General features: G+C 40.8%; 1 protein-coding gene across 1 annotated transcript in view; it reads right to left on the reverse strand.

The window, feature by feature from the left end:
• The window catches only part of EXT1 (exostosin glycosyltransferase 1), a 292443-nt gene that overhangs the window by 13814 nt on the left and 253048 nt on the right, over nt 1–25581 (reverse strand). The window contains exons 4-7 of the mRNA XM_065895096.1: nt 22362–22481; nt 8439–8571; nt 5906–6024; nt 4548–4643 (exon numbers count right to left, since the gene is read on the reverse strand). Of these exons, the coding sequence (XP_065751168.1) occupies nt 4548–4643; nt 5906–6024; nt 8439–8571; nt 22362–22481 (468 nt within the window). The remainder of the gene's footprint in view (nt 1–4547; nt 4644–5905; nt 6025–8438; nt 8572–22361; nt 22482–25581) is intronic.

Genomic DNA, 25581 nt, shown 5'->3' on the forward strand with positions numbered 1-25581 from the left:
ACCATCGTACCATCCCAGATGGTGTGATTCTGTAGAGCACCTCAGCCCTATGCTATACCTGTCTCGGGGTTGAAAGGACCTCAAAAGTGAATGTGGGCACACATGGCAATCTCACAGTCACCACTTCCTCTGGAAGGTATGTTAACTGTTGTGCCATCCTCTCTCAATTCCTACGCGGAGACTGAGAGAGGAGACACTTGCCATCAACTTTCAAGGCACAAAGGCCAGGGAATGAAGCAGTTGGATGCTAGAGACAAAGGGAAGAGGGAGGCACTTAGCCCAGCCGCCAAGGCTCACAAATCTAAGGGCCCCTCCCCACACCACCCCAAAGAAGCCCAAGCTATATTTACATCAGGGAGCCAGCTCATCTGCAAGCCTCATCTCAGATTTGGTTTACGTGCCGCAGAAGCTACTGGAGGGCTCACGTCATTAAAGGATGGAAAATGCCCACTAGAACCCATCTGTGGGAGCTCAAGGGATATACCTACACTCCAGGCTCTGCTCCTACCCATCTGCCACCTGGGTCAAGTGTTCTTTTCTCTTTCTCAGTCTTCCAAAATAAAATACAAAAGCGATCAGCGACCCCACATACACAGGGCTAGAAATCTCAGCCTGAAGCAATTCTCCCGACACTGTTTGCATGTCCACTAACTAAGGCAGGAGTTATTAGTTGCCAGCTCAGGGATGCCCTGACCTTTCCCTTGTTAAGCCTACAGGGGAGAGCTGCAGTGACAAGGCCTATAAATTCAAAATAGAATTTTCCAACCAAAGCAGCAAACACATCAATTTTAAACTCAAGGCTAGACATGGAAATTTTAAATGAGGAAGGAGGAGGATATATGACTTCTTTCGCCGTTATGGGCCCAACCACTGGGTTTAAAAGGATCCATTTCCTTTTTCTGAACTTGCTCCATCAATAAGAGTTAAGAGCCCATAAGTCAGCCACTTCTAAACCTAGTGTACAAACTAGAGGCTCTCTTTCAAATACCCTGCCTCAGCTACGTTCCAAAAGTTCAGTGGATTAGCATGAAAGGAGCCAGTGTCCTTACAAAGTCAATCCTGAGGGAGCTGGGTTTTCCTTGTTAGCTCATTTAAGAAATACTAAGCTACCAGGTAACAGCCCAAACCCTTCTAGAATGAACAAACACAACTAGGAAATGACCTAGGTTCAAGAAGTTCCCCGTCTAGTAGGGAAGATAAGAAAAGTTCATAAGTAATAATACAAAGCACAATGAGAGGTGACGTTTTTCATGCACCTGCCATGTGCACCCACACTCCTAAGCCCATAATACAAACCATCACTTTACAATGCCCCCCGCCCAGAAGAGGAGCTGACATTTACTGAATCCTTAGTGTAGAACAGGTACAGGGCTGAGCACCTGTAATGCAGTATCTCATTCCATCATCAAAATGGGCCCAAGTCTTAGCCCAGGTGCCCTAGAATACAGAGTCTAAAGCAAGACTTAAGTGCAAATGCTTTACCAGGTGGTGCAGTCTCGACAAGGGAAAAGGAACCACGTGACTGACTGGATTCATTGGCCAAGGTGAAGTCTAGGACTCAACAAATGGCCAGAAGCCCAGACATAAATACGGCTGGGAGAATGCGAGGTATCTTATAAGACACATCTGATAAAGCCTACAAGAAAGGTACTATTATTAGCATCTTCATCTTAGAAATAAAGAAACTGGGACTACTAGCTGGGAGTGAGAGTATAAAATCAATCAATGAGTCTGTGCATAAAAATGCAATACTAACCATAGGAGTCAGAATGGCTCCCAGTCGGTCAGTCAGAATGGATCCTGTTTGAATATCCTGACATATTCAGAGAGAGACTTATCTACCAGAAGGAGATCTAGTCACCCATGGAAGCATAAAAAAACAAAGAATTTCCAAGTGCAAAGTGAAGAGAACCCATCTGAGCACTGTTCAGGGCCTCAGGCATTGGAACTGGGGAGACAGATATATGGGGTTGTAGGCAGGAGATTTTTCTGTGCCAGTCCCTTTTGTGAAACCATACCTATTGGTGAGATGAATCCATAAGGGTAAGTAAGACCGATGCCAAGAGGCATGTGCTTATTCTCATTATGTGCTTACCAATCAGCTCTCTGATAACCACACTGCTTGACTCCAGTCCTATGAGGGCTGTGACTGTATCTGTCACATTCACCACTGTGTTTCCTCATGTTGCCCAGCACACAGTAGGCAGCCTACACTGGAATTCAATAGATAATGAACGGATCACCTTGTCCACGCATGTGACAGTTACAATTCTCAGTGCAGCCTGTTGAACTATATGAACTGGCCACTTGTAGCCACCCAAATGATGATTTCAAATGGTGCAACCTAATACCTTGATCGTTCTTATTCTGGCTCAAAGAGGGTTTACTTAGTGTGAGACAGTCTCTCGTGACCTAACTCTCTGGGGACTGATGGAGGAAGTCTCTTAGATGACAATTGCAGTGTCATTTAATAGAGACTAATTTCCTCACAATGGATAAGATCGATAAGAAAGCCACCAGCAGAAGCTTGAGAAAAAAGAATTCACCTCTGGCAGCAAAGAGGAGGGAGCATGTGAACCAGGGCTTAAAGAATATATGGGAATTTCAATAACAGAAATGAACAGCTGAGGAAGGAGGGTCAAGACTTACAGCAAACGGGAAAGACAACACTTAGGGGTAGGAAGGGACACAGTGCTGTTAACTGTGACTGATGAAATCTATAGAGGAAAAGCAATGAGAGAGAAGACTGGGAAGGCCGGCTAAGGCCAGATTATACACGGCCTCTGATGTTAGTTGAAAGCATTAGCAAAAAGACTCCCTCAAGGGCCATGAGATGATTAAGAAGATCATTCCATTCTAGGCAAAATGAACTGGAGAAGGGAAGCAGGGGCCAGCTAGGCAGCCAGCACCCCTGAGAATCTCTGATGGACACCTCAAAACAAAAGTAAGGTGGAAATGTCCTTTTTAAGATAAATGTTACGAAGAACCACTACTCTCAAAAGACACAACTAACTCAGATCAATCAGCTAAGCAACCCTCATGCATCACCACCACCATCACGACCTCATCATCATCTTCATCACGTCCAGAAAGATTACCATTGCCAGGTCCTGAACTTATTTACTCCTCAGAGTACCCCATGTGGTATGTGTTATTATTTCCATTTTGTAGATGAGGAAACTGAGGCTCAGAGAAGGAAGGTATAGTCAGGGTCACACATCTCCTGAAGAGTTAGTATTAGGACCCAATTCAAAATCCTACGGCTGTCACTATGGAAAACAGTATGAAGGTTCCTTAAAAAACTAAAAATACAGCTGCCATATGATCCAGCAATCCCAGTCCTGGGCATATATCCAGATGAAACTATAATTCAAAAAGATACATGCACCTCTATGTTCATAGCAGCACTATTCACAATAGCCAAGACATGGAAAAAACCTAAATGTCCATCAACAGATGAATAAATAAAGATGTGATACACGTGTGCACACATGTGCGCGCGCGCGCGCACACACACACACACACACACACACACACACACAATGGGATACTACTCAGCCATTAAAAAGGATGAAATAATGCCATTTGCAGCAATATGGATGGACCTAGAGATTATCATACTAAGTGAAGTCAGTCAGAAAGAGGAAAACAAATACCATATGATAACACTTATAAGTGGGATCTAAAATATGACACAGGGACTTCCCTGGTGGCGCAGTGGTTAAGAATCCGCCTGCCAGTGCAGGGGACATGGGTTTGATCCCTGGTCCCGGAAGATCCCACATGCCGTGGAGCAACTAAGCCCGTGCGCCACAACTACTGAGCCTGCGCTCTAGAGCCCACGAGCCACAACTACGGAGCCTGTGTGCCACAACTACTGAAGCCTGAGCTCTAGAGCCCATGCTCCACAACAAGAGAGAAGCCACCGCAGTGAGAAGCCTGCACATCGCAACAAAGTGTAGCCCCCACTCGCCGCAACTAGAGAAAGCCTACGCACAGCAAAGAAGACCCAACACAACCAAAAATAAATATCTTTTAAAAAGTTTAAAAAAAATGACACAAATGAACTTATCTACAAAACAGAAATAGACTCACAGAAATAGAGAACACACTTGTAGTTGCCAAGAGGGAGGGGGGTAGAGGAGGGAAGGAACGGGAGTTTGGGATTAGCAGATGCAAACTACTATTTATAGGATGGATAAACAATAAGGTCCTACTGTATAGCACAGGGAACTATATTCAATATCCTGTGATAAACCATAATGGAAAAGAATATGAAAAAGAATATATTTATGTATAGTTGAGTCATGTTGCTGTACAGTAGTAATTAAAACAACATTGTAAATCAACTATACTTCAATAAAATTAAAAAAAAAAAGCCTATGGCTGTCAAAGCAGAGGACATTCAGAGACAGGTATGGTTTTAGAAAAACAGTCCAGGCCAGCACTTCCCAGGAGGAAGACGGCTAAGACCAACACCCATGGTGCCCCACTGAAGACACGAAGATTCCACACTGATTCCACAGTGAAGTCCCCTCTGGTCCTACCTTGCTTTCTCCTTCAATCACGATGACAGGCACGGCAGTGGCAGGCCAGCGGTGTTTGGCTGGGAGAGGCTTGTCACAATTCCATAGAACTATGATCTGAAAGGGACAGGGGGTCGTGAGATGGCTTGGTAAGGCTAGATTTACATAGGCCTCCAACCCCAAGTTTCTTCTTACAGACAGAGAGAGAGGAAACGGGGATATAAGCAAGGCAGGATGGCAGACTTCAAAACTGAATTTAAAGTGAGTCCACTCCCCTCTGTACACCCGAAACTAACACAACATTGTAAATCAATTATCCTCCAATAAAAATTAAAAAAACAAAAGTGAGTCCACTCCTACACAACCCTTAGAACCCGATCACTCTAACAACCAAAGAGAGGGGACAAAAAGAGTAACCTAAGGAAAACTGTGTCAAGGCAGTAGGACAAAGCTGGGGAGGAAAGAAGTCATTTCAGGGTTGCTGGTTTTTAACAAAGTGTTTTTCTGAATTCTGATGTCTTATGATGACGAGTAAGATAACAACGCTGATCCCATTGAATAAAAACGCACACTGAATGTCTGCGATGCATTCACGCTACACCAGGCAACATGGGAGAAAGGAGAGAATTCAAGATAGGACTGGCATGAGCTCATGTTCCGGATTCTCCAGGATGGTTGCTGATTTCCTGTGATCCTGTTATTTCCAATAAAAACGTTTAGCTCCAAAATGCATACTTCCACTTGATTCCATTCTTTTGTCGTGTGTAAACCTTCTTGTGTAATTTACAATTCAGAAAAACCACCGTTAAGAGTAGGAGAGCGATACTAATTTGGAAAACATGATTACCATAGGTATCATCTTCCTTTCCCAATTTCATAATTAGTCACGGTGGCCGTGAAAGAAAAGTTGAAGCCTCCTGACACCAACAAATTGGTTTCTGCTGTGGAATGTGAGTTTTCTGGGTCCTCTCAGTGGACTTTCTGATGTTCCTTTATCACTCTGACACGTAAGAATGAAAGAATGTGCCTATGTATTCTTTAAAGAGTGTATTGGTATATATCAGGCTGGCCAAAAAGTTCGCTCAGGTCTTTCCGAAAGATGTTAGAAGAACCCGAATGAACTTTTGGGCCAACCCAATATTTAACTCTACCCCAGGGCCAAGATCTCTTTGTAACCCACCCCTTACCTGGACCAGATTTCACTTCCAAGAACCTCTAAGCTGATGAAAAGGGCGCAACGAGGTGTGACAAAGGAAAGGGGAGCAACGGGGCCCGACGTGGGGAGCACAGCGTGTAGCCGAGAAGGCACAGGGAAGGCTGGGGGGCTCTGGTCCACTGAGAAGGAGGGCGCAGGCGCCGTGGTCAACACGGCCACTCACCTGAGCACAGTACTGGGATTTGGCGGCAGCCACGAGGAGTTTCAACACTGGCTGGGACTGAGAGACCAGGGGGGTCACCGCGTGGATGACTGCAGTGAATTTGGAGGGGGGCTTTAAACCTGAAACAGAAAGGGCAGGGAGGCCTAATGAAGCACTGAAAAACAAGACTTAGAAAATTAGTCCTCTCTGCTCTGCCTCGCCCTGGAGCTAATGTTCCCTTCTAGTGTATTTTCCCTGTGCCTCTCGTGTCCTGACAGAACAAAAACAAGGTGAAAAGCTGCTAGTTAAGGGCTATGCTGCCCGAGTCTAGGGACCTGCATGATTGGCGGTTCAATGCCCATTTCCAGATTCTTCCTTTGACAGTCATTTCCTTCCTCCCTCGGGGAGGCATCTTTGATCTCCCTTCTGTTTTCTAGGCACCCAAGGTCTAATTATGCACACACACCACTACTCACCACTCTCTACCCAAGAAAGGATCTAACTCCAGTCACTTCCGTCTTAGGATGGATTTTTGTAAATGTGCTCTCTCTTCCAGGATATGTGCATGTGTCTTACTCTTAATTATGTAGTTAAGGGGTTTTTGCCTGTTTGATACTATTTCAGATAATAACCAGCAAGTGGTAAAGGTTAAAAGAACAACATCCAGAGCACGAGTTCTATGTCTGAAGCTCAGTTCCACCAGAGTGGTGGTGGGATCTTGGAAAAATTACTTAACCCTCTGTGCTTCCACAGCTGTGAAATGGGGCTGATAGCCACAGTATCAAAGTTACGGAGTTGTTATGAGAATTAAATTAAATGAGTTAATGCATACAGAGCACTTAGAACAGGACCTGCAGACAGCAAGTACTCAGCATGAGCTTACCGCTATCATAATCACCATCATCACTATTTCAGAGTAGAAGCTGCTCTACTCCCAAGAATCTCTTCTTTGTGTACCAGTGACACAGCTGAGAGGAAAAGTATGTGGTCCAGACCTCTGCCAACTGTGCGCTCTAAGGCCCGAGGTGGAAAGGTACTATAAATGTACAAAATAACAACTTCCACCAAAGAGAAAGCAGTGAGATGGCTTCTCCCGCAAAATGAGTTTTTCCATGAGAACCCACTAAGAAATTGGAGACAGGTTAAAAAGGCTCCTTGAGGGCTTCCCTGGTGGCGCAGTGGTTGGGAGTCCGCCTGCCGATGCAGGGGACGTGGGTTCGTGCCCCGGTCCGGGAAGATCCCACATGCCACGGAGCGGCTGGGCCCGTGAGCCATGGCCGCTGAGCCTGCGCGTCCAGAGCCTGTGCTCCGCAACGGGAGACGCCACAACAGTGAGAGGCCCGCGTACCACAAAAAAAAAAAAAAAAAAGGCTCCTAAAATTTCATTAGTTTAGAGCCACTAATTTCACATTTTAGTAGTTCAAATATGAACAAGACAGTGCAGGGACATTCAACTTAAGCTTTGGTAGTGACTGGATAAAGGCAAGAATCAGACTATATATATCTCAAAGGATTATACGAACGTTTTGCAGGGCAAATTATACCATCCGACTAGTACTTTAATTGCATGTTAGAAAGAAGCTAGCTTTCCCACTATCTAGATACACATTCAAGGCTTTGCCAAGTAAGAAGAATAAATATGATGGAGGGGGTTCCCTTTTTTAACAGTGAGGACAAGTCAGTGCTTTAAGACTTTCCTCTAACAGTTTAAGAAGCATCAATTACATACTTCTAATGTGCTAACTCTGCTAACTCCACACAAAAATCTGGAGTCTTTTTGCCATATCGACTTGAAAGATGCTTTATTATCCCAGGGTTTCTCAAATTTGGAACTATGAATGAGGAGAAGTGTCCAAGATGTTACTAACACTAGAGCGAACGGGGCTCCAAAGACGTATACGTCTATGGCGGTTACAGCCTTTTGTAAAGCTTCGTCCCTCTGCCGGTTCCCTTCTCCCCGTTATGACTAGACTAAAAGCTGCTTGAGAACAGAGCTTGTATCTATCTCCTTTGACTTTTTATTTCTACCACCTAGCATTGCATTAACATGGCAAAGAAGATGAGCACAATAAACGTTGAATGAAGTGAATAAGTTTCTCCCCTATCATATATTCTTAAATCTTTTTCCTTTCCGTTTATTAGTTTGGATTTTCTTTGGTCTGAGACAGAGAAGTTGGGATTGTGGAGAAAAACAAAAAGTAGGGAGAGCTCTCCTAACTCCATTTTATATAAGATAAGACTTAAAATTATAGTGAACCCATTGTCATGTTCAAAATGATCTGTAATTTGGGAAGCCTATTTCTCAAAAAGAAATGACTCTGCTAAATGTAAAGTACAGCGGCTCAGGTAAGAAAGGAGTTTCTCACTTTGCAATGCTCTGCTGGATTTATAATTCTTGACCTTGATACACCGTTTAGGACAGGGCTCTAGAAAGCAGTCTCCAACACAGGATGTTGCAAAGACACCGCAGTGGAATCGAAAAATCAAGGGACTTTAGTTCTGAATGACACCTGGCAGGTACACCAGAATAACTCCCTGGAAGGCACTCACTTACCTAAATTAGCATAGTAGTAAGGGAAATCTCCCAGATAAGATGAATACTGTGGTAGGACGAACAATCCTCCAGGATGTTTGTTCCATATTAAACTGTTACGGGATATGTGCTTGAATATTCTGTCCTGAATAATCTAGAAAATGAAAACATGGCACATGGTGAGAGGAGACTGACGGTATCAGACGAGGAACACAGTCAATCAAAATTTGAGGGCTGATGGCACTCAAAGTAGTGAGTCTCCTCCCCCACCCCCAACCTGATTCTTCACTGATTCTCTGACACAGAGTGACAGAGCAATGGAAAAGAGTGAGAGAGACAGACAGAGAGAGAGAGAGAGAGAGAGAGAGAGAGAGAGAGATGAATAATGGCCAATCCAATTTCCTAATTAAACTGCAGTTTCACCATAAATTCTATCTTGTCTTTCTATAATAATAAGTCCACACCCATGTCAAATTAGAGTGTGTAGAAGAGTTTCCCTGATGGCTGAGATCTAGCAGTGCTTCCAGATCCACAACAGGAAGATCTGTTCTCAGGGCACAGCGATGTCCATATAGAGACTGAGCTGGGAGCATATGGAATCCCGAAGCAGCTGAGGTTTTGATCTGTTCCTTTAATTCAGGAGGCAGATTTATTTGCTTGACATATCTCATTGTCCTTTCAAATTCAAGTATAGGACTTTGGGGTACTAGTTAGCTGAAGTTTTTCTACTTTTCATCTCAAAAAGTAGTGACTTAACAATTGCTCAAAACATCCTACATAACAGGACAAGAACCATGGCATATGGAGAATAATGATAGCCAAGCTAGTTCATTAGTTTCTTTGGACTTGAAGACCTTGCAGATCATTAAATTCTACATTTAGAGTCAAACATTCTCCCATCCCGAATCATTTGTCAGATGAATGCGATTAGTCCACTTTACAGTGGACTTTCAAACTCTTGTAATTATACCATCCACTCATTAAGATATGAGTTGGCAAATAATTAACTTGATACAGAATTTCATGTTTTCAGCAGTTTTTTTGTACTTTAAAAAAAAAAAAAGCCTGGCATATATCTTTAGAGATTTAAGACCTAAATCATCATTTTCCAGGTCCCCATTTAATGCAATGTGATTTTAAGTACAGACCATTTTAAATGGAGTTGTATTATTTGCTAAGGTTATTACCACCCTCATCTCATCCCACATGGTGACTACACAAGTAATAAAATCAGCTGCATTTATCTTTGCAAACCTGATTGTGTTTATATTTCTTAATGAGAGAGAAGGAAGCAAGGAGGAAATTTAGAAGAACTCAAATATCTCTGTTCAATGATTTCTGCATTTTCTCTTTTCCCCAGATCAAAACTGCTCATTTTATATGGATTGGCAGAGGTTTCTAATTTGGGGAAGATTTTAGGAACCTTGCTCAAGCGTTAATGTTTGTGCTTTGTGGTTCAACAGAGATGTGTTAAAATGCTATTGTCTAGGCATTAATTGTAAGAAAATCGTCATGGTTGTGCAGGGTTTTTACATGGCTAGCAACTTCACTTTGTACACCATTTATTCCAGTTTTTAATTATTTGTACCTTCCAATTCTACTGTCTACTTATTTTCCTTTATAGGTTTCCATTTAGAACCTCCCTTTTTTTGCTTTCCAAATTCATGTCCCTTCTAGCATGTGGCTGCTTAAATAAGTTTGGATATCAAGACACAGAAAACATTGACAATGGATGGTGTCATAAATCCGACTTACATACAAGTGACATGGAAGTCAGAGATATCACAAATTGGGTCCCTATTCACTTTGGGTCTCTGGGTGGTGTGATTCTCAATGTCACTGACTCTTTTTGATTCAGTATCACAACATTGTCATCTTTTTGAAGTCAAGGATATAAGTTATAGTATTCCTCGGAAGTTTCAAAAAGCATTTTATATTCTCTTCAAACAGGGTGATATCAGCAAAGGTATAAGAGCAATAGCAAATGTGGAATTTAACTCAGGTCAAGCAATTTGCCACCTTTATGACTTACTATCCTCATATGTAACAAGCAGTAAATTATCACATTAATTATAACAACGTTTCAGAATCTGTTAGGAAAAGTTGCCTAAATCTTCATACTTAAGACTTGATTTTTTTTAGAAATCTCATTCCTGTGTTCATTTTCTAGGCATGGATTTTTCCATTTCTATTTTTATACAGCTATACTATCACAGATATTATATATTATAGATCTTTCCATATTATTCATAGCATTCATGGTTTACTTATCCTAAATGTCCAACAATAGTGCAATTATTTCCATGCAAAGCAATGAACATATTTATAAGTTAAAACTTTCCACGTTTAGGACTGATGCTTTAGGATTTTGTCAAAGGGTATGAACACTTTAAAGGCTGTTCATACGTATTACCAAATGTCTTTCTGAAAAGTTGATATCAACCTGCCTTACCAAAAGACTGACAGAGTATGGATCTCATTTCACCAAACAGAAAGGTCATTTTGTCCCTCTCCTAATGTCCAATTCTCCCTATTGCTACAATGGACAGCTCCTAGGAGCCTTTCAGGGCCCTTAGTACTCACTCTCAAACGCTGTGAATGAAGACACCATATTGAAACGTTGGACACTATAAAGAAAATCAACACATACATACACGCAAACACAGGCACAAAAAGTTTACACAAAAGTTTTTTCCTTACAGCCCCAAATGGCACCCTCAATAAGGATGATATTTCTTATTAACATGAATTCAAAGGGAAGAATGACAGGCTCCTTATTTTTCATTTTTATGTGCCATCTATTTTTAAAATAATGGACAATTGATTATAGGTTCTAGTCATTCTAGGTGGCCTTGACTCTGTCTCTTTTTTTTTTTTTTTTTGCAGTACGCGGGCCTCTCACTGTTGTGGCCTCTCCCGCTGCGGAGCACAGGCTCCGGACGTGCAGGCTCAGTGGCCATGGCTCATGGGCCCAGCCGCTCCACGGCATGTGGGATCCTCCCGGATCGGGGCATGAACCCGTGTCCCCTGCATCGGCAGGCAGACTCTCAACCACTGCGCCACCAGGGAAGCCCTGACTCTGTCTTTTGACTAATACAATGTTGCCTAATACACGCAGTGCCACCATATGCCACCTCATTCCAAACCAAAGCAAAATCTCCTATTTCTATTCTCTCACTGATTTTAGACTTTCCTTACACAACGGCATCAATAATACTATGGTCTGAATGTGCATATGGTTAGACAAGTGAAGAGAGAAACAGAGAACCCTTCATAAAACAGCACTTACAATTGTGTTTCCAAGCTACTGTGAGCTGTTTTCGTATGTCATTACCATCGCATGCCATGTTCTTTTCCTCAGCCTGATCCTGACCGAGCTCCTAAGGTTCAATCCTTAGTGCCAGGTTACTGTTGTGCAGTATTCCGACAAATAATGGAATCCAAGAACACTGTCTTTGCAGTATTTGATCATTGTCTCTATCATTACTTCTCAATTTGCACCCAAAAATGAGCTCCAAAGAGCCTAGCTCTTACTAAAGAGCCCCTTAATTCCAAGGTGCAGAATTAGGAAGTTTCAAGCAGACCAGAAATACTAGGCAAATCCCAAGCAGGAGAGAGTGCAGCATGGTTGAATGTACTAACAACTTGACCCTGGCGTTGGAAAGAAAGATGAGGTGTCCTGTTTCCAACGGCATCTCAGCACTACCTACAGCTCAAAGGCTCACAATCACCAAAGAGCAAGTAATGCCCTTCCCGTGACTCAGAATACAGCACGTAAGGAAGAAAGAGTTTCCGGGTAGAGCATCCCCAAAGCAAGGGATCTTCAAATGTACGTTGTCCAAGGGTAATGCTGCATTACCCTGACCATAGGCACTCCAGCAGGAACTGAAGGACATATTATCTCAAGTAGGAATTTTTGATTTGTGATAGTTAAATCGTTCTTATGAACATATTGGCTGTTTATCTGGGTGTGTGGATGGCATTTTCTGGTATTTTTCTCTGCTTTTCTGTTTACATTGGATCCTGGGGTAATCTAAGCTCTGGATTAAAAAGGGAAACTGGATGGTATCTCTCATGCAATTCAGTTGAGAGGTCAAATTGTTAAAATCCAATTTTGGAACTATATGAGGAGTTTTTGTCAGTTGCAATAAATTTGAATGAAGTACATGGTTAGAGTTTTCTAAAAACAACTGTGCTCCAGGCCGCATGGGTCCTTGGGGGCATAGGAGGGCGTTTGCCCTGCCCACTCGGGCCTGGGGAGCCTGATGAGCTCCCAGGCTGGTCCCCTGCCCTCCAAGTTCCCCCCTCCATCCAGCCACATTGGTCCTGGGGGCATAGGAGGGAGGCCAGGGGAGATCAGGAGAGGTAGGCCGGAGGGGCTCTCTGGGACCGGAGGAGCAGGAGAGGAGAGGAGGGCATTTGCCCCAACCACTCAAGCCCAGGAAGCCTGCTGGGCTCCCAGGTGAGGTCCCCCATCCTCTGAGACCAGGGTGGGGGGCATAGCTGGGTCCCTTCTGTTCCTTCAGCCTAAGCGCGACTTCCCACAGGCCCCAGGGCCTTTTCCAGCCCTGTGGGTCCTGAGCATTGGCCCCGCCCACTGCCCAAACCTCACCCTTGCTTAGGCCCCACCCTGCACAGCCAAGGCCTCCCCCGACTTTTTTTCCCCCTCGTCTTCTTTTTCACTATTATGGTACTGCTGTACCTGCCGGTTGTTGATTCACCTATATTTTTATTTTTATATTCTTTCTAACATATCTGTTAGTTTCCTAGTCTAATCTTATTTTTTACTTTGTTATGTTCTCTCTCTTTTTTTTTTTTTTTGCCACCCCACATGGCTTGTGGGATCTTGGTTCACAAGAAGGGGATTGGGCCGAAGCTCCTGCGGTGGGAGCTCTGAGTCCGAACCACTGGACTAACAGAGAACCTCAGACCCCAGGGAGTATTCATCGGACTGAGGTCTCACAGAGGTCCTCATCTCAGCACCAAGACCCAGCTCTACCCAATAGCCTACAAACTCCAGTGTTGGAATCCACAGGCCAAACAACCAATAAGACAGGAACACAATCCCACTCAAAAAATAAAGAGAGAGAGAGGGAGGGCAAAAAATTATGTCACAGATGAAGGAGCAAGGTAAAAACCTACAAGACCAAATAAATGAAGAGGAAATAGGCAATCTACCTGAAAAAGACTCCAGAGTAATGATAGTAAAGATGATAAGGATCTCGGAAATAGAATGGAGGCATGGATTGAGAAAATACAAGAAATGTTTAACAAAGATATAGAAGAACTAAAGAACAAACAAACAGAGATGAACAACACCATAACTGAAATGAAAAATACACTAGAAGGAAACAATAACAGAATAACTGCGGCAGAACAAGTAAGTGAGCTGGAAGATAAAATGGTGGAAATAACTGCCAAGGAACAGAATAAAGAAAAAAGAATGAAAAGAATTGAAGAAAATCTCAGAGACATCTGGGACAATGCTAAAAGCACCAACTTTCAAATTATAGGGGCCCCAGAAGAAGAGAAAAAGAAAGGGTCTGAGAAAATATTTGAAGAGATTATAGTCAAAAACTTCCCTAACATGGGAAAGGAAATAGTCACCCAAGTCCAGGAAGCACAGAGAGTCCCATACAGGATAACCCTAGGAAAAATACACCAAGACACATATTAATCAAACTAACAAAAATTAAATTTAAAGAAAAAATATTAAAAGCAGCAAGGGAAAAACAAAAAATAACATACAAAGGAATCCCCATAAGGTTATCAGCTGATTTTTCAGCAGAAACTCAGCAGGCCAGAAGGGAGTGGCAGGATATACTTAAAGTGATGAAGGGGAAGAAACTACAACCAAGATTACTCTACCCAGCAAGGATCTCATTCAGACTCGACAGAGAACTTAAAAGCTTTTCAGACAAGCAAAAGCTAAGAGAATTCAGCACCACTAAACCAGCTTTACAACAAATGCTAAAGACACTTCTCTACGTGGGAAACACAAGAGAAGAAGACCCACAAAAACAAACCCAAAACAATTAAGAAAATGGTAATAGGAACATACATATCGATAATAATCTTGAATGCAAATAGATTAAATGCCCTAACCAAAAGACACATACTGAATGGATACAAAAACAAGACCCATATATATGCTGTCTACAAGAGACCCACTTCAGACCTAGGGACACATACAGACTGAAAGTGAAGGGATGGAAAAAGATATTCCATGTAAATGGAAACCAAAAGAAAGCTGGAGTAGCAATTCTCGTATCAGATAAAATAGACTTTAAAATAAAGATTGTTACAAGTGATAAGGAGGGACACCACACAGTGATCAAGGGATCAATCCAAGAAGAAGATATAACAATTATAAATGTTTATGCACCCAACATAGGAGCACCTCAATACATAAGGCAAATGCTAACAACCATGAAAGGAGAAATCAACAGTAACAGTAATAGTAGGGGACTTTAACACCCCACTTACACCAATAGACAGATCATCCAAACAGAAAATAAATACGGAAACACATACTTTAAGTGACATAATAGAACAGATAGATTTAACTGATATTTACAGAATTTCCACCCCAAAGTGGCAGAATACACTTTCTTCTCAAATGCACACGGAACATTCTCCAGGATACATCACATCTTGGGTCACACATCAAGCCTTGGAAAATTTAAGAAAATTGAAATCATATCAAGCATCTTCTCTGATCACAACACTATGAGACTGGAAATCAATTACAGGAAAAAAAAACTGTAAAAAACACAAATACGTGGAGGCTAAACAGTGCACTACTAAATAATCAAGAGATCACTGAAGAAATCAAAGAAGAAATTAAAAAATAGCTAGAAACAAATGAAAATACGACGACCCAAACCTATGGGACGCAGCAAAAGCAGTTCTAAGAGGGAAGTTTATAACAATTCAATCTCACCTCAAGAAACAAAAAAAATCTCAAATAAACAATCTAATCCTACACTTAAAGCAACTAGAGAAAGAAGAACAAAGAAAACCCAAAGTCAGTATAAAGAAAGAAATTATAAAGCTCAGAGCAGAAATAAATGAAATAGAAATGAAGAAAACAATAGCAAAAATCAATAAAACTAAAAGCTGATTCTTTGAGAAGATAAAAAATATTGATAAACCCTTAGCCAGACTCACCAAGAAAAAAAGAGAGAGGATGCAAATCAATAAAGTTAGATATGAAAAAGGAGAAACTGCAACTGACACCACATAAATACAAAGGATTATAAGAGACTACAAACAATTATATGCCAATAAAATGGACAACCAGGAAGAAATGGACAAATTCTTAGAAACGTACGATTTTCCAAGACTGAACCAGGAAGAATCAGAAAATATAAACAGAACTATCACAAGTAATGAAATTGAAACCGTAATTTAAAATCTTCCAACAAACAAAAGTCCAGGACCAGATGGTTTCACAGGAAAATTCTATCAAACATTTAGAGAAGAGCTAACACCGATCCTTCTCAAACTCTTCCAAAAAATTGCAGAGGGAGAAACACTCCCAAATTCATTCTATGAAACCACCATCATCCTGATACCAAAACCAGAAAAAGATATAACAAAAAAAGAAAATTACAGACCAATATCACTGATTAACATAGATGCAAAAATCCTGAACAAAATACCAGCAAACAGAATCCAACAACACAGTAAAAGGATCATACACCATGATCAAGTGGGATTTATTCCAAGGATTCTTCAATATACACAAATCAATCAATGTGATACACCACATTAATAAATTAAGGTATAAAAACCATATGATCATCTCAATAGATGCAGAGAAAGCTTCTGACAAAATTCACCACCCATTTATGATAAAAACTCTCCAGAAAACGGGCATATAGGGAACCTGCCTCAACATAATAAAGGCCATATATGACAAACCCACAGCAAGCATCATACAGAATGGTGAAAAACTGAAAACATTTCTGCTAACATCAGGAACAAGACAAGGATGACCACTCTCGCCACTATTATTCAACATAGTTTTGGAAGTTTTAGCCACAGCAATCAGAGAAGAAAAGGAAATAAAAGGAATCCAAATCGGAAAAGAAGAAGTAAAGCTGTCACTGTTTGCAGATGACATGATACTATACACAGAGAATCCTAAAGATGCCACCAGAAAAATACTAGAGCTAATCAATGAATTTGGTAAAGTTGCAGGATGTAAAATTAATGCACAGGAATCTCTTGCATTCCTATACACTAATGATAAAAAATCTGAAAAAGAAATTAAGGAAACATTCCCATTTACCATTGCAACAAAAAGAATAAAATACCTAGGAATAAACCTACCTAGGGAGACAAAAGACCTGTATGCAGAAAACTATAAGACACTGATGAAAGAAATTAAAGATGATACAAACAGATGGAGAGACATACCATTTTCTTGGATTGGAAGAATCAACATTGTGAAAATGATGATACTACCCAAAGCAATCTACAGATTCAATGCAATCCCTATCAAACTACCAATGGAATTTTTTTACAGAACTAGAACAAAAAAATCTTAAAATTTGTATGGAGACAAAAAAGACCCCACATAGCCAAAGCAGTGTTGAGGAAAAAAAACGGAGCTGGAGGAATCAGACTCCCTGAGTTCAGACTATACTACACAGCTACAGTAATCAAGACAATATGGTACTGGAACAAAAACAGAAATATAGATCAATGGAACAGGATAGAAAGCCCAGAGATAAACCCACACACCTATGGTCAACTAATCTATGACAAAGGAGGAAAGGATATACAATGGAAAAAAGACAGCCTCTTCAATAAATGTTGCTGGGAAAACTGGACAGCTACATGTAAAAGAATGAAATTAAAACACTCCCTAACACCATACACAAAAATAAACTCAAAATGGATTAGAGACGTAATGTAAGACTGGACACTATAAAACTCTTAGAGGAAAATATAGGAAGAACACTCTTTGACATAAATCACAGCAAGATCTTTTTTGATCCACCACCTAGAGTAAATAAAATAAAAACAAAAATAAATAAATGGGACCTAATGAAACTTAAAAGCTTTTGCAAAGCAAAGGAAACTACAAACAAGACAAAAATACAACCCTCAGAATGGGAGAAAATACTTGCAAACGAATCAACGGACAAAGGATTAATCTCTAAAATATATAAGCAGCTCATGCGGCTGAATATTAAAAAAAAACAAACAACCCAATCATAAATGGGCTGGAGACCTAAATAGACATTTCTCCAAAGAAGACATGCAGATGGCCAAGAAGCACATGAAAAGCTACTCAACATCACTCATTATTAGAGAAATGCAAATCAAAACTACAATGAGGTATCATCTCACACCAATTAGAATGTGCATCATCAGAAAATCTAGAAACAACAAATGCTGGAGGGGGTGTGCAGAAAAGGGAACCCTCCTGCAGTGATGGTGGGAATGTAAATTGATACACCCACTATGGAGAACAGTATGGAGGTTCCTTAAAAAACTAAAAATAGAATTACCATATGACCCAGCAATCCCACTCCTGGGCATATACCCAGAGAAAACCATAATTCAAAAAGACACATGCACCCCAATGTTCATTGCAGCCCTATTCACAATAGCCAGGTCATGGAAGCAACTTAAATGTCCACTGACAGACGAATGGATAAAGAAGATGTGGTACATATATACAATAGAATATTACTCAGCCATAAAAAGGAACGAAATTGGGTCATTTATAGAGACGTGGATGGATCTAGAGACTGTCATACAGAGTGAAGTAAGTCAGAAAGAAAAAAACAAATATCGTATATTAACGCATATATGTGGAACCTAGAAAAGTGGTACAGATGAACCAGTTTGCAGGGCAGAAATAGAGACACAGATGTAGAGAACAAACGTATGGACACCAAGGTGGGAAAGTGGCAGAGGGGTGTGGTGGGATAAATTGTGAGAGTGGGATTGACATATATACACTAATATGTATACAGTGGTTAACTAATAAGAACCTGTTGTATAAAAAAATAAATTAAATAAAATTCAAAAATTAAAAAAAAAAATAGAGAGAGACATGTACCACAATGTTCACTGCAGCACTATTTACAATAGCCAGGACACGGATGCAACCTAAGTGTCCGTCGACAGATGAATGGATAAAGAAGATGTGGCAGATGTATACAATGGAATATTACTCAGCCATAAAAAGAAACGAAATTGAGTTATTTGTAGTGAGGTGGATGGACCTAGAGTCTGTCATACAGAGTGAAGTAAGTCAGAAGGAGAAAAACAAATACTGTATGCTAACACGTATATATGGAATCTGAAAAAAAAAAAGGTTATGAAGAATCTAGGGGCAGGAGAGGAATAAAGACACAGATGTAGAGAATGGACTTGAGGACACAGGGAGGGGGAAGGGTAAGCTGGGATGAAGTGAGAGAATGGCATGGACTTATATATACTACCAAATGTAAAATAGATAGCTAGTGGGAAGCAGCCACATAGCACGGGGAGATCAGCTTGGTGCTTTGCAATGACCTAGAGGGGTGAGATAGGGAGGGTGGGAGGGAGGCTCAAGAGGGAGGGGATATGGGGATATATGTATGCATATGGCTGATTCACTTTGTTGGACAACAGAAACTAACACAGTATTGTGAAGCAATTATACTCCAATAAAGATCTATTAAGAAAAAAAACAAAAAAACAAAAAAACTGTGTCTCTAAAGAACTGCATGGCTCAAACAGAAGGCGAAGGCGGCTTTCCAGTCACAGAGATGAAAACAGCTTGACTTAAGATCCTACGCTGGTGACTATAACACATCCAACAGTTATTATAAGATAATTGAGTTCTGCTAACGTAATAGGCAAGAGACCAGAGCTATGCAATAAACCATACTCAAAAGAAATGTAATTAATGAGATACCATCTTTCATCTGGTGAATTAACAAAGCTGTGTGTGTGTTTTAATTATGATTCTGAAGGCTGACAAGGATACAGTAAGAGAGGGTGTCCCCCAGATGGCCTGTGAGAATCTAGATTGATTCAACCTCTTTGAAGAGTAATTTGGGAATACCTATCATGAGTCTTAGTCATGCCTGGACTCTTGGGTTGAGTAATCTCATTTCAAGGACCCCATCTAAAGAAATAAAGACATAGTCTAAGATACATGTAGAAGGGCATGGTTGGATAAAGGTATCTCTATCTCTAAAAAAGAAATAATTAGAAACAATATTAACAGTCAACAAGAGCAGATTGGTTAAATAAATAGAGGTTCACTAAGGGATGGAATATAGGGTGAAAAAATGAAAACATGTGGTCTGGATGTATAGCCAAAGATGCATAAAAGTGGCATGTGAAAACACTGAGGAAAGAATAACTTAAGAAATGTATCAGGGGAATTTCCTGGCAGTCCAGTGGTTAGGACCCTGTGCTCTCACTGCCGAGGGCCTGGATTCAATCCCTGGTCCGGGAACTAAGATCCCATAAGCTGTGTGGTATGGCAAAAAAAAAAAAAAGGAAATGTATTGGAGCAACTGCAGAAAAATTTGTCAAAAAAAAAAAAAGTTTAGCTTTTTCAACACAGACCATATATAAAAGTAAATTGGATTAAATAGTTAAATGTAAAAAATTAACCATGAAAGTACTAGAAAATACTAATGTGTACGTGTGTTGCACATAAATAAAATTATGGGTCAAAAAGTCCTTTCTAAACAGTAGCAAATGGAAAAGCCGGAGATGAAAAGATTGCCCCATGATAAACAAAACAGAAAGCATACCACAAATTGGGGAGAAATATTTGCTACAAAAGAATCAAAGGTTAATCTTTTTAAATCTAATGAGCTCTTAAAAATTAATGAGAAAAGTGGGACAACATTGTGGCCATGTCTATTTCTTTCTTTGTGAGCTGCCTGAGCGAGAAACATACAAGAAATATTCATTCTTACTAAGATCTTAAGAAAATAATGACTTATCATTTTTAAGGATATAATGTCCAATATGGTGAAAGTGAAAAAAATAATATAATTAAAATAGGTTCTCTCATATAAGCTGGAGGGAATATAAATTAGTTGAATTCTATTGCAGGAAAACTGACAGTTCATATTCGAAATCTCAGCATTTGGCCTATTGTTTGAGCCAGGACTTTGAATTCAAGGAATTTATCCTAAGGAAGTAATCTTGAGTCTGCACAACAATTTGGCACTGAGGCTATTAGCTTCAATGATGTATATAATAATTGAAAACCAGAAACAATTTTAATAGCCTCAAACTGGGGATTAATTAACGGAATTAAGTGACATCATGAATGGAATATTATATAGCCACTAAAATAACTGTAGAAAAATCTAATGAGATACTAGGAATAATTATTAAGCAGAAAAAACAGGTTATAAACTAAGTATAGAAAGACTCCTCTTTAAATTAAAAATGACAACATATTTATGCATTTGCATAGAAAAAAATGAATATGTTTATGTGTGTGTATATATGTCAATAGTGATTTGTATGGGTAGCTTATTTTATTTTTGTGCTATAAGTATTTTCTATGATTTTCTAAAAGGAATATGCACTTCTTTGATAAAAAGCACTCATTCCAAAAAGCAAACAAACAAACAAACAAAACCCAAAACAAGTGACATTCAACTTTCCTTAAGAAGGGCCTAGGAAGGGTCTTAGACGGAAGACAGGATCAAAGAAAAGGTTCGAATTTATTACATATTCAAATCTGCTGCTATGTACAGAAGTAAAAACCCAATCAATTTTCATTGAGGTGAGTGCTTCTGGAGGAATAAGAGAAATTTGCTTGTAATAAGGAAGCCCTTGGAAGGCATTCTACCCTATCCCCTTTCATGGGGAAACCTGGGTCCTAAATAGCCCTTTTCACTTAGTTCCAGGATGAAAACGACACAACCCATTTACAAGAGGACACTGGGATAGAGCCTGGCCCCGCAAAAGCAGGAGGCCCAGGATGGCAAGACAACAGCAACGGCACAAAAGAGGATGACTTCAGTTTTCTTGGTATTTTTCAGACTTAGCATAGTGTATACTCCCAATTACATAAGCTTTTGGAGCAGTAATAACTTTTCCAAAGAAAATATTTCAAAAGTGAGGCCACAAATGCCCCTACTTCTCGTGGTGGACACCTCAGAATCACCTTGATGCTGTGCGTCACCTGAGGACCTCTGCTCTCCTTCCTGTAATTCATGAGTGTGCAGATCCAGAAATCTTTTCTCAGCTCTTTGTGCTACTTTGGTGTAGCCTCAGGCCATCACTATCTGCTCTACTTCCAAAGGTTTTAATCATCTCCATGCTTCCCTTTCCTTTTTTCCTCCTGCCTTAAAAAGGCAACTCGAAGATGGGCACCCATCTGTCTAGAATAGTTTCTGATCTCATAAAGTTTAACACTTTCTGTACCAGATGGGTGTAATCCTGATTTTCTTCTTAACACATCCTTGCAGCAATGATGCTAGCTGGGTTGCATATGTTTTGAGAATAAATTTGGCTGTATCCTAATGCCATTGGACTACAGTACCCAGTAAACTATTCATATTTTTAGAATGGGAGAAGATTTTCCCCTACTTGGTCACTATCTGTTTCCTAAGTGGGCTCCAGAAATATGCTTTCAAAGGATGCCCTTGAGTGTGAATGACAGGAGGACAGTCATTAGCTACCTGTCTCTGAAATGCTGTAAGACAGAGCCCATCTCTGTGTCAAGGAGTGTAATTTCTCCTATGTCAGCTTTCCTCATTGGAGTTTGTCAAGAATGGAGGTCTTTGCTTGGGCATGGCAGAGCAGGTAAAAAGGGGTTAACTGACACATTCAAGTACAGAAGGTTCGGTTTCGCCCCATTTGACCAATTACACATCACTAATAGCAAAAGAGAAGGCTGAGGGAAACATATAAAGGACCATTACTCAAGACCAAGAACCAAGTGGTCTCACTTACCTCTAGTGTAGTTAATACAATCTTCTCAACTGAAGAAAAATAAGCCTCCCACAAGAATTGTGTCTGCTGTCTAAGTGCTAGGATTTTATCCTGATGAATAGACCTGATTGTAGAAGGAATCTGTAACACAAAGTGAACACATAATAACTATAACCGGATAACAATAAGATGCCATTTGATCAAAATAACCCACTTGGGTTAGGCTTTATTCTTCATAGCCTTCAGCTTCTAGCACACAGATCTACTAAAAATCACCAACCCCTAAATTGAAAGGCCCTTCAGAGGTGTCGGCTACAAGCAGCACTTACTGGGAATCAGCTTTAAGGACCTTAAACGCACGAGAGTTAGAGCTCGCTTCTAAGGTTTGGTAGCAGCTTATCAGTTGCTTAGGGTGTTCCTACAGTAGTCTTTGCTGTTTTTTCTCCTCAGATTCCCACACATCCTTGATCCTGCCCATGGACAACCAAGTACTACAGAGAAGGAGCTACAGCCTTGCAGCAAGGCTGAGAGACATCATCCGCCAAGCACTTCTAAGGCGCACCACGCCAGGGACTACAAATGATCTACGAAAAGGCTTTTTAGGGAATGTCTCTGAGTCTCTCCGTTTAATATGCAGCTGGGGTAGTCATTTCTATGTGCATGTATCTCCTACCTCTCCCTGAGAGCTTTCTGCTCCCCAGGCTTCTCTTTGTGGCTGCAGCACTTACACCAAACTAACACAATCTGTCATACATGTTTAACCATCACTGCTCTCTACCAGGCTGCACAAGTTTTAAAGGGGGATCTATGCCCTGTCCATCCTGCTACACATTTTATAGCTAGGAGAGTGGCTTTTATGTGTAGGTACACCTCAGAGACACTGTGTGTTCAGCTCTAGACCAACACAATAAAACAAATATCGCAATAAAGCGAGTCACACAAAACTTGTGTGGTTTCCCAGTGCATATAAAAGTTATGTTACACTACAGTCTATTAAGTGTGCAATAGCATAATGTCTAAAAGCACAAGGTAACTACCTTAATTAAAAATACTTATTACTAAAAAAACCCCACTAACCATCATCTGACAACACAGGGTTGACACAAACCTTCAATCTGTTATATATATAAAAAAAAAAGCATCTACGAAGCCTAAGATAAGCGAGGTATGCCTGTTGTAGTTATTCAATAAATAGAAGTGGAATTGAACGTGGCCATCTGAAGCCACCAAAGGGCTATCATTATTTTCACTGGCAGTATAACTCAGTGGTTAAGCACAGGAACATGGGAGTTAGACCACAGTGGGAGTCTTGGCTCTGCCATTTCCCAGCCCTGCTTCCCTGGACAAGTCACATGATCTCTCCAAGATTTCATTTCTTCACTTATAAAATGGGGATATAGTACTAACATCCTGAGGTGGTTATGAAGATCACATAAGTGCTTCGCACAATGCCTAGCACATGGGAAGCTTTATTAACAAAGCAATTATTACCACTACTATTATTATTGACTTAAGGGTGATGATATTCCAAGACAGACCAATTCCTTAATGTCTGCATGTGAACTTGCTTGGGTCTGGAGCTCTGAAATGTACTTCCTGGGTGTCTGGTGAGTCTCCTTGGTTTGCTCCCTATCTTCACCTATAGCCCAAAGGCTATTTTATTTATGGAGTCTATACTTAGGGGAGATTCCTTGTGATTAGCAACTGTCCTTTTGTGCTCACCTCTTTCTGCATGCTTGCCTCCCTAATGTGTAATTAATCAGACAGGCATGGGAGCCTGGACTGAAGCAGGAATGCTCCGCTAGCTGCTTTAGTAAGAAAGTTACCCATGGCATCGTGACTAAGACTACATCTGAATTTCCAGTGGAGGCGAAGGAAGTAGCATATTTTTTTTTTTTCTTTTTTTTTTGCGGTACACAGGCCTCTCACTGTTGTGGCCTCTCCTGTTGCGGAGCACAGGCTCCGGACGCGCAGGCTCAGCGGCCATGGCTCACGGGCCCAGCCGCTCCGCGGCATGTGGGATCTTCTTGGACCGGGGCACGAACCCGCGTCCCCTGCATCGGCAGGCGGACTCTTAACCACTGCTCCACCAGGGAAGCCCTGGAGCATACCGTTTGATTCAAGACCACACTTACGGGAAGCCATAGAACTGCTTCACAGTATCTACATAAGGACAAGTTCACTTGCTTTGGCAATGTCCAGAAGCAAATACTAAATCTGCAGCCCCAAAGTGTGTATGTGGATTCCCAACACTGAAGCAGCATATGGAGGCAACAGGTAAAGGAGAAACATTAGCCTGAAACCAGAGCTCAAGGTCAAGTGGAAATAAAATATCCTTGAAGAAGGTAGAGAAACCATTCAGATCATGGATGCTTCATAAGCCAAAGAACATTTATTTTTATTTACTGAGAAAATTACTCAGATTGCCCGAGAAAGACTAGAAAAAAATTACCCTCCTCAATTTTCATAATCATGCCCTCTTCTGAATGTCAGTGGGATTTTCTAAGAGTCATACAGGTAGACTGTTTCATTATGAGCATGAGGAGCCAGTCCATTAGAAAAGTGTCAAAAGCTATCAGCACTATGTGCTCTCCAGAAAACTGAGTAGGCTGTGGTTATGAAGGCAGAAAGGGATACACAGATGAGCCTACCAATACAGCCCCTCTCTTCTATTAGCCACATCTTGATGTTACTACGTCAAGTGAAATATATCCTACCCATTTGTGCATATGATACAAGTGTCTGACAGCATTCTTCAAAGTGCTCTGGAAGATAATTCCAATGATTAAAAAGACAGAGTTCCAAATTTTAATGGCATTTGGCTACTGGTTCTTAATCTGCTTGTCCCGAGAGACAGGTATGGGAAAGTGATAAATTAATTCCAATTTGGCCGGATTGTTCAAAGTTGCAGAACTCAGTGAAGTCTTAATAAAAGGTCATGCGTGGTAACGGGACTAATGGAATCTACCAAGATAGATATAGGAAAGCAACAGTAAGCTCTCTTGGTGACATGACAACAAGAATATATGCAAATAAAAACACCTGAGCTGTTCTAAAACAGGAAATGAAAAATGGTAACATAATAAAAACATTTCCCAGGGCAGACATTTGGGCTGGGTGCCAGTTTTTTAAAACCATTGTCAATGACAGTGCAGTCATCATTCAATATGGAGGCAGCTGTGCAAAGACAGACTGCATATGAGAGAGGAAAAGGCCAGCAAGTTTGAGTAGGTGCAGAATG

This window comes from Phocoena phocoena, chromosome 17, assembly GCF_963924675.1.
Source record: "Phocoena phocoena chromosome 17, mPhoPho1.1, whole genome shotgun sequence".
NCBI classification, from domain to species: domain Eukaryota; kingdom Metazoa; phylum Chordata; class Mammalia; order Artiodactyla; family Phocoenidae; genus Phocoena; species Phocoena phocoena.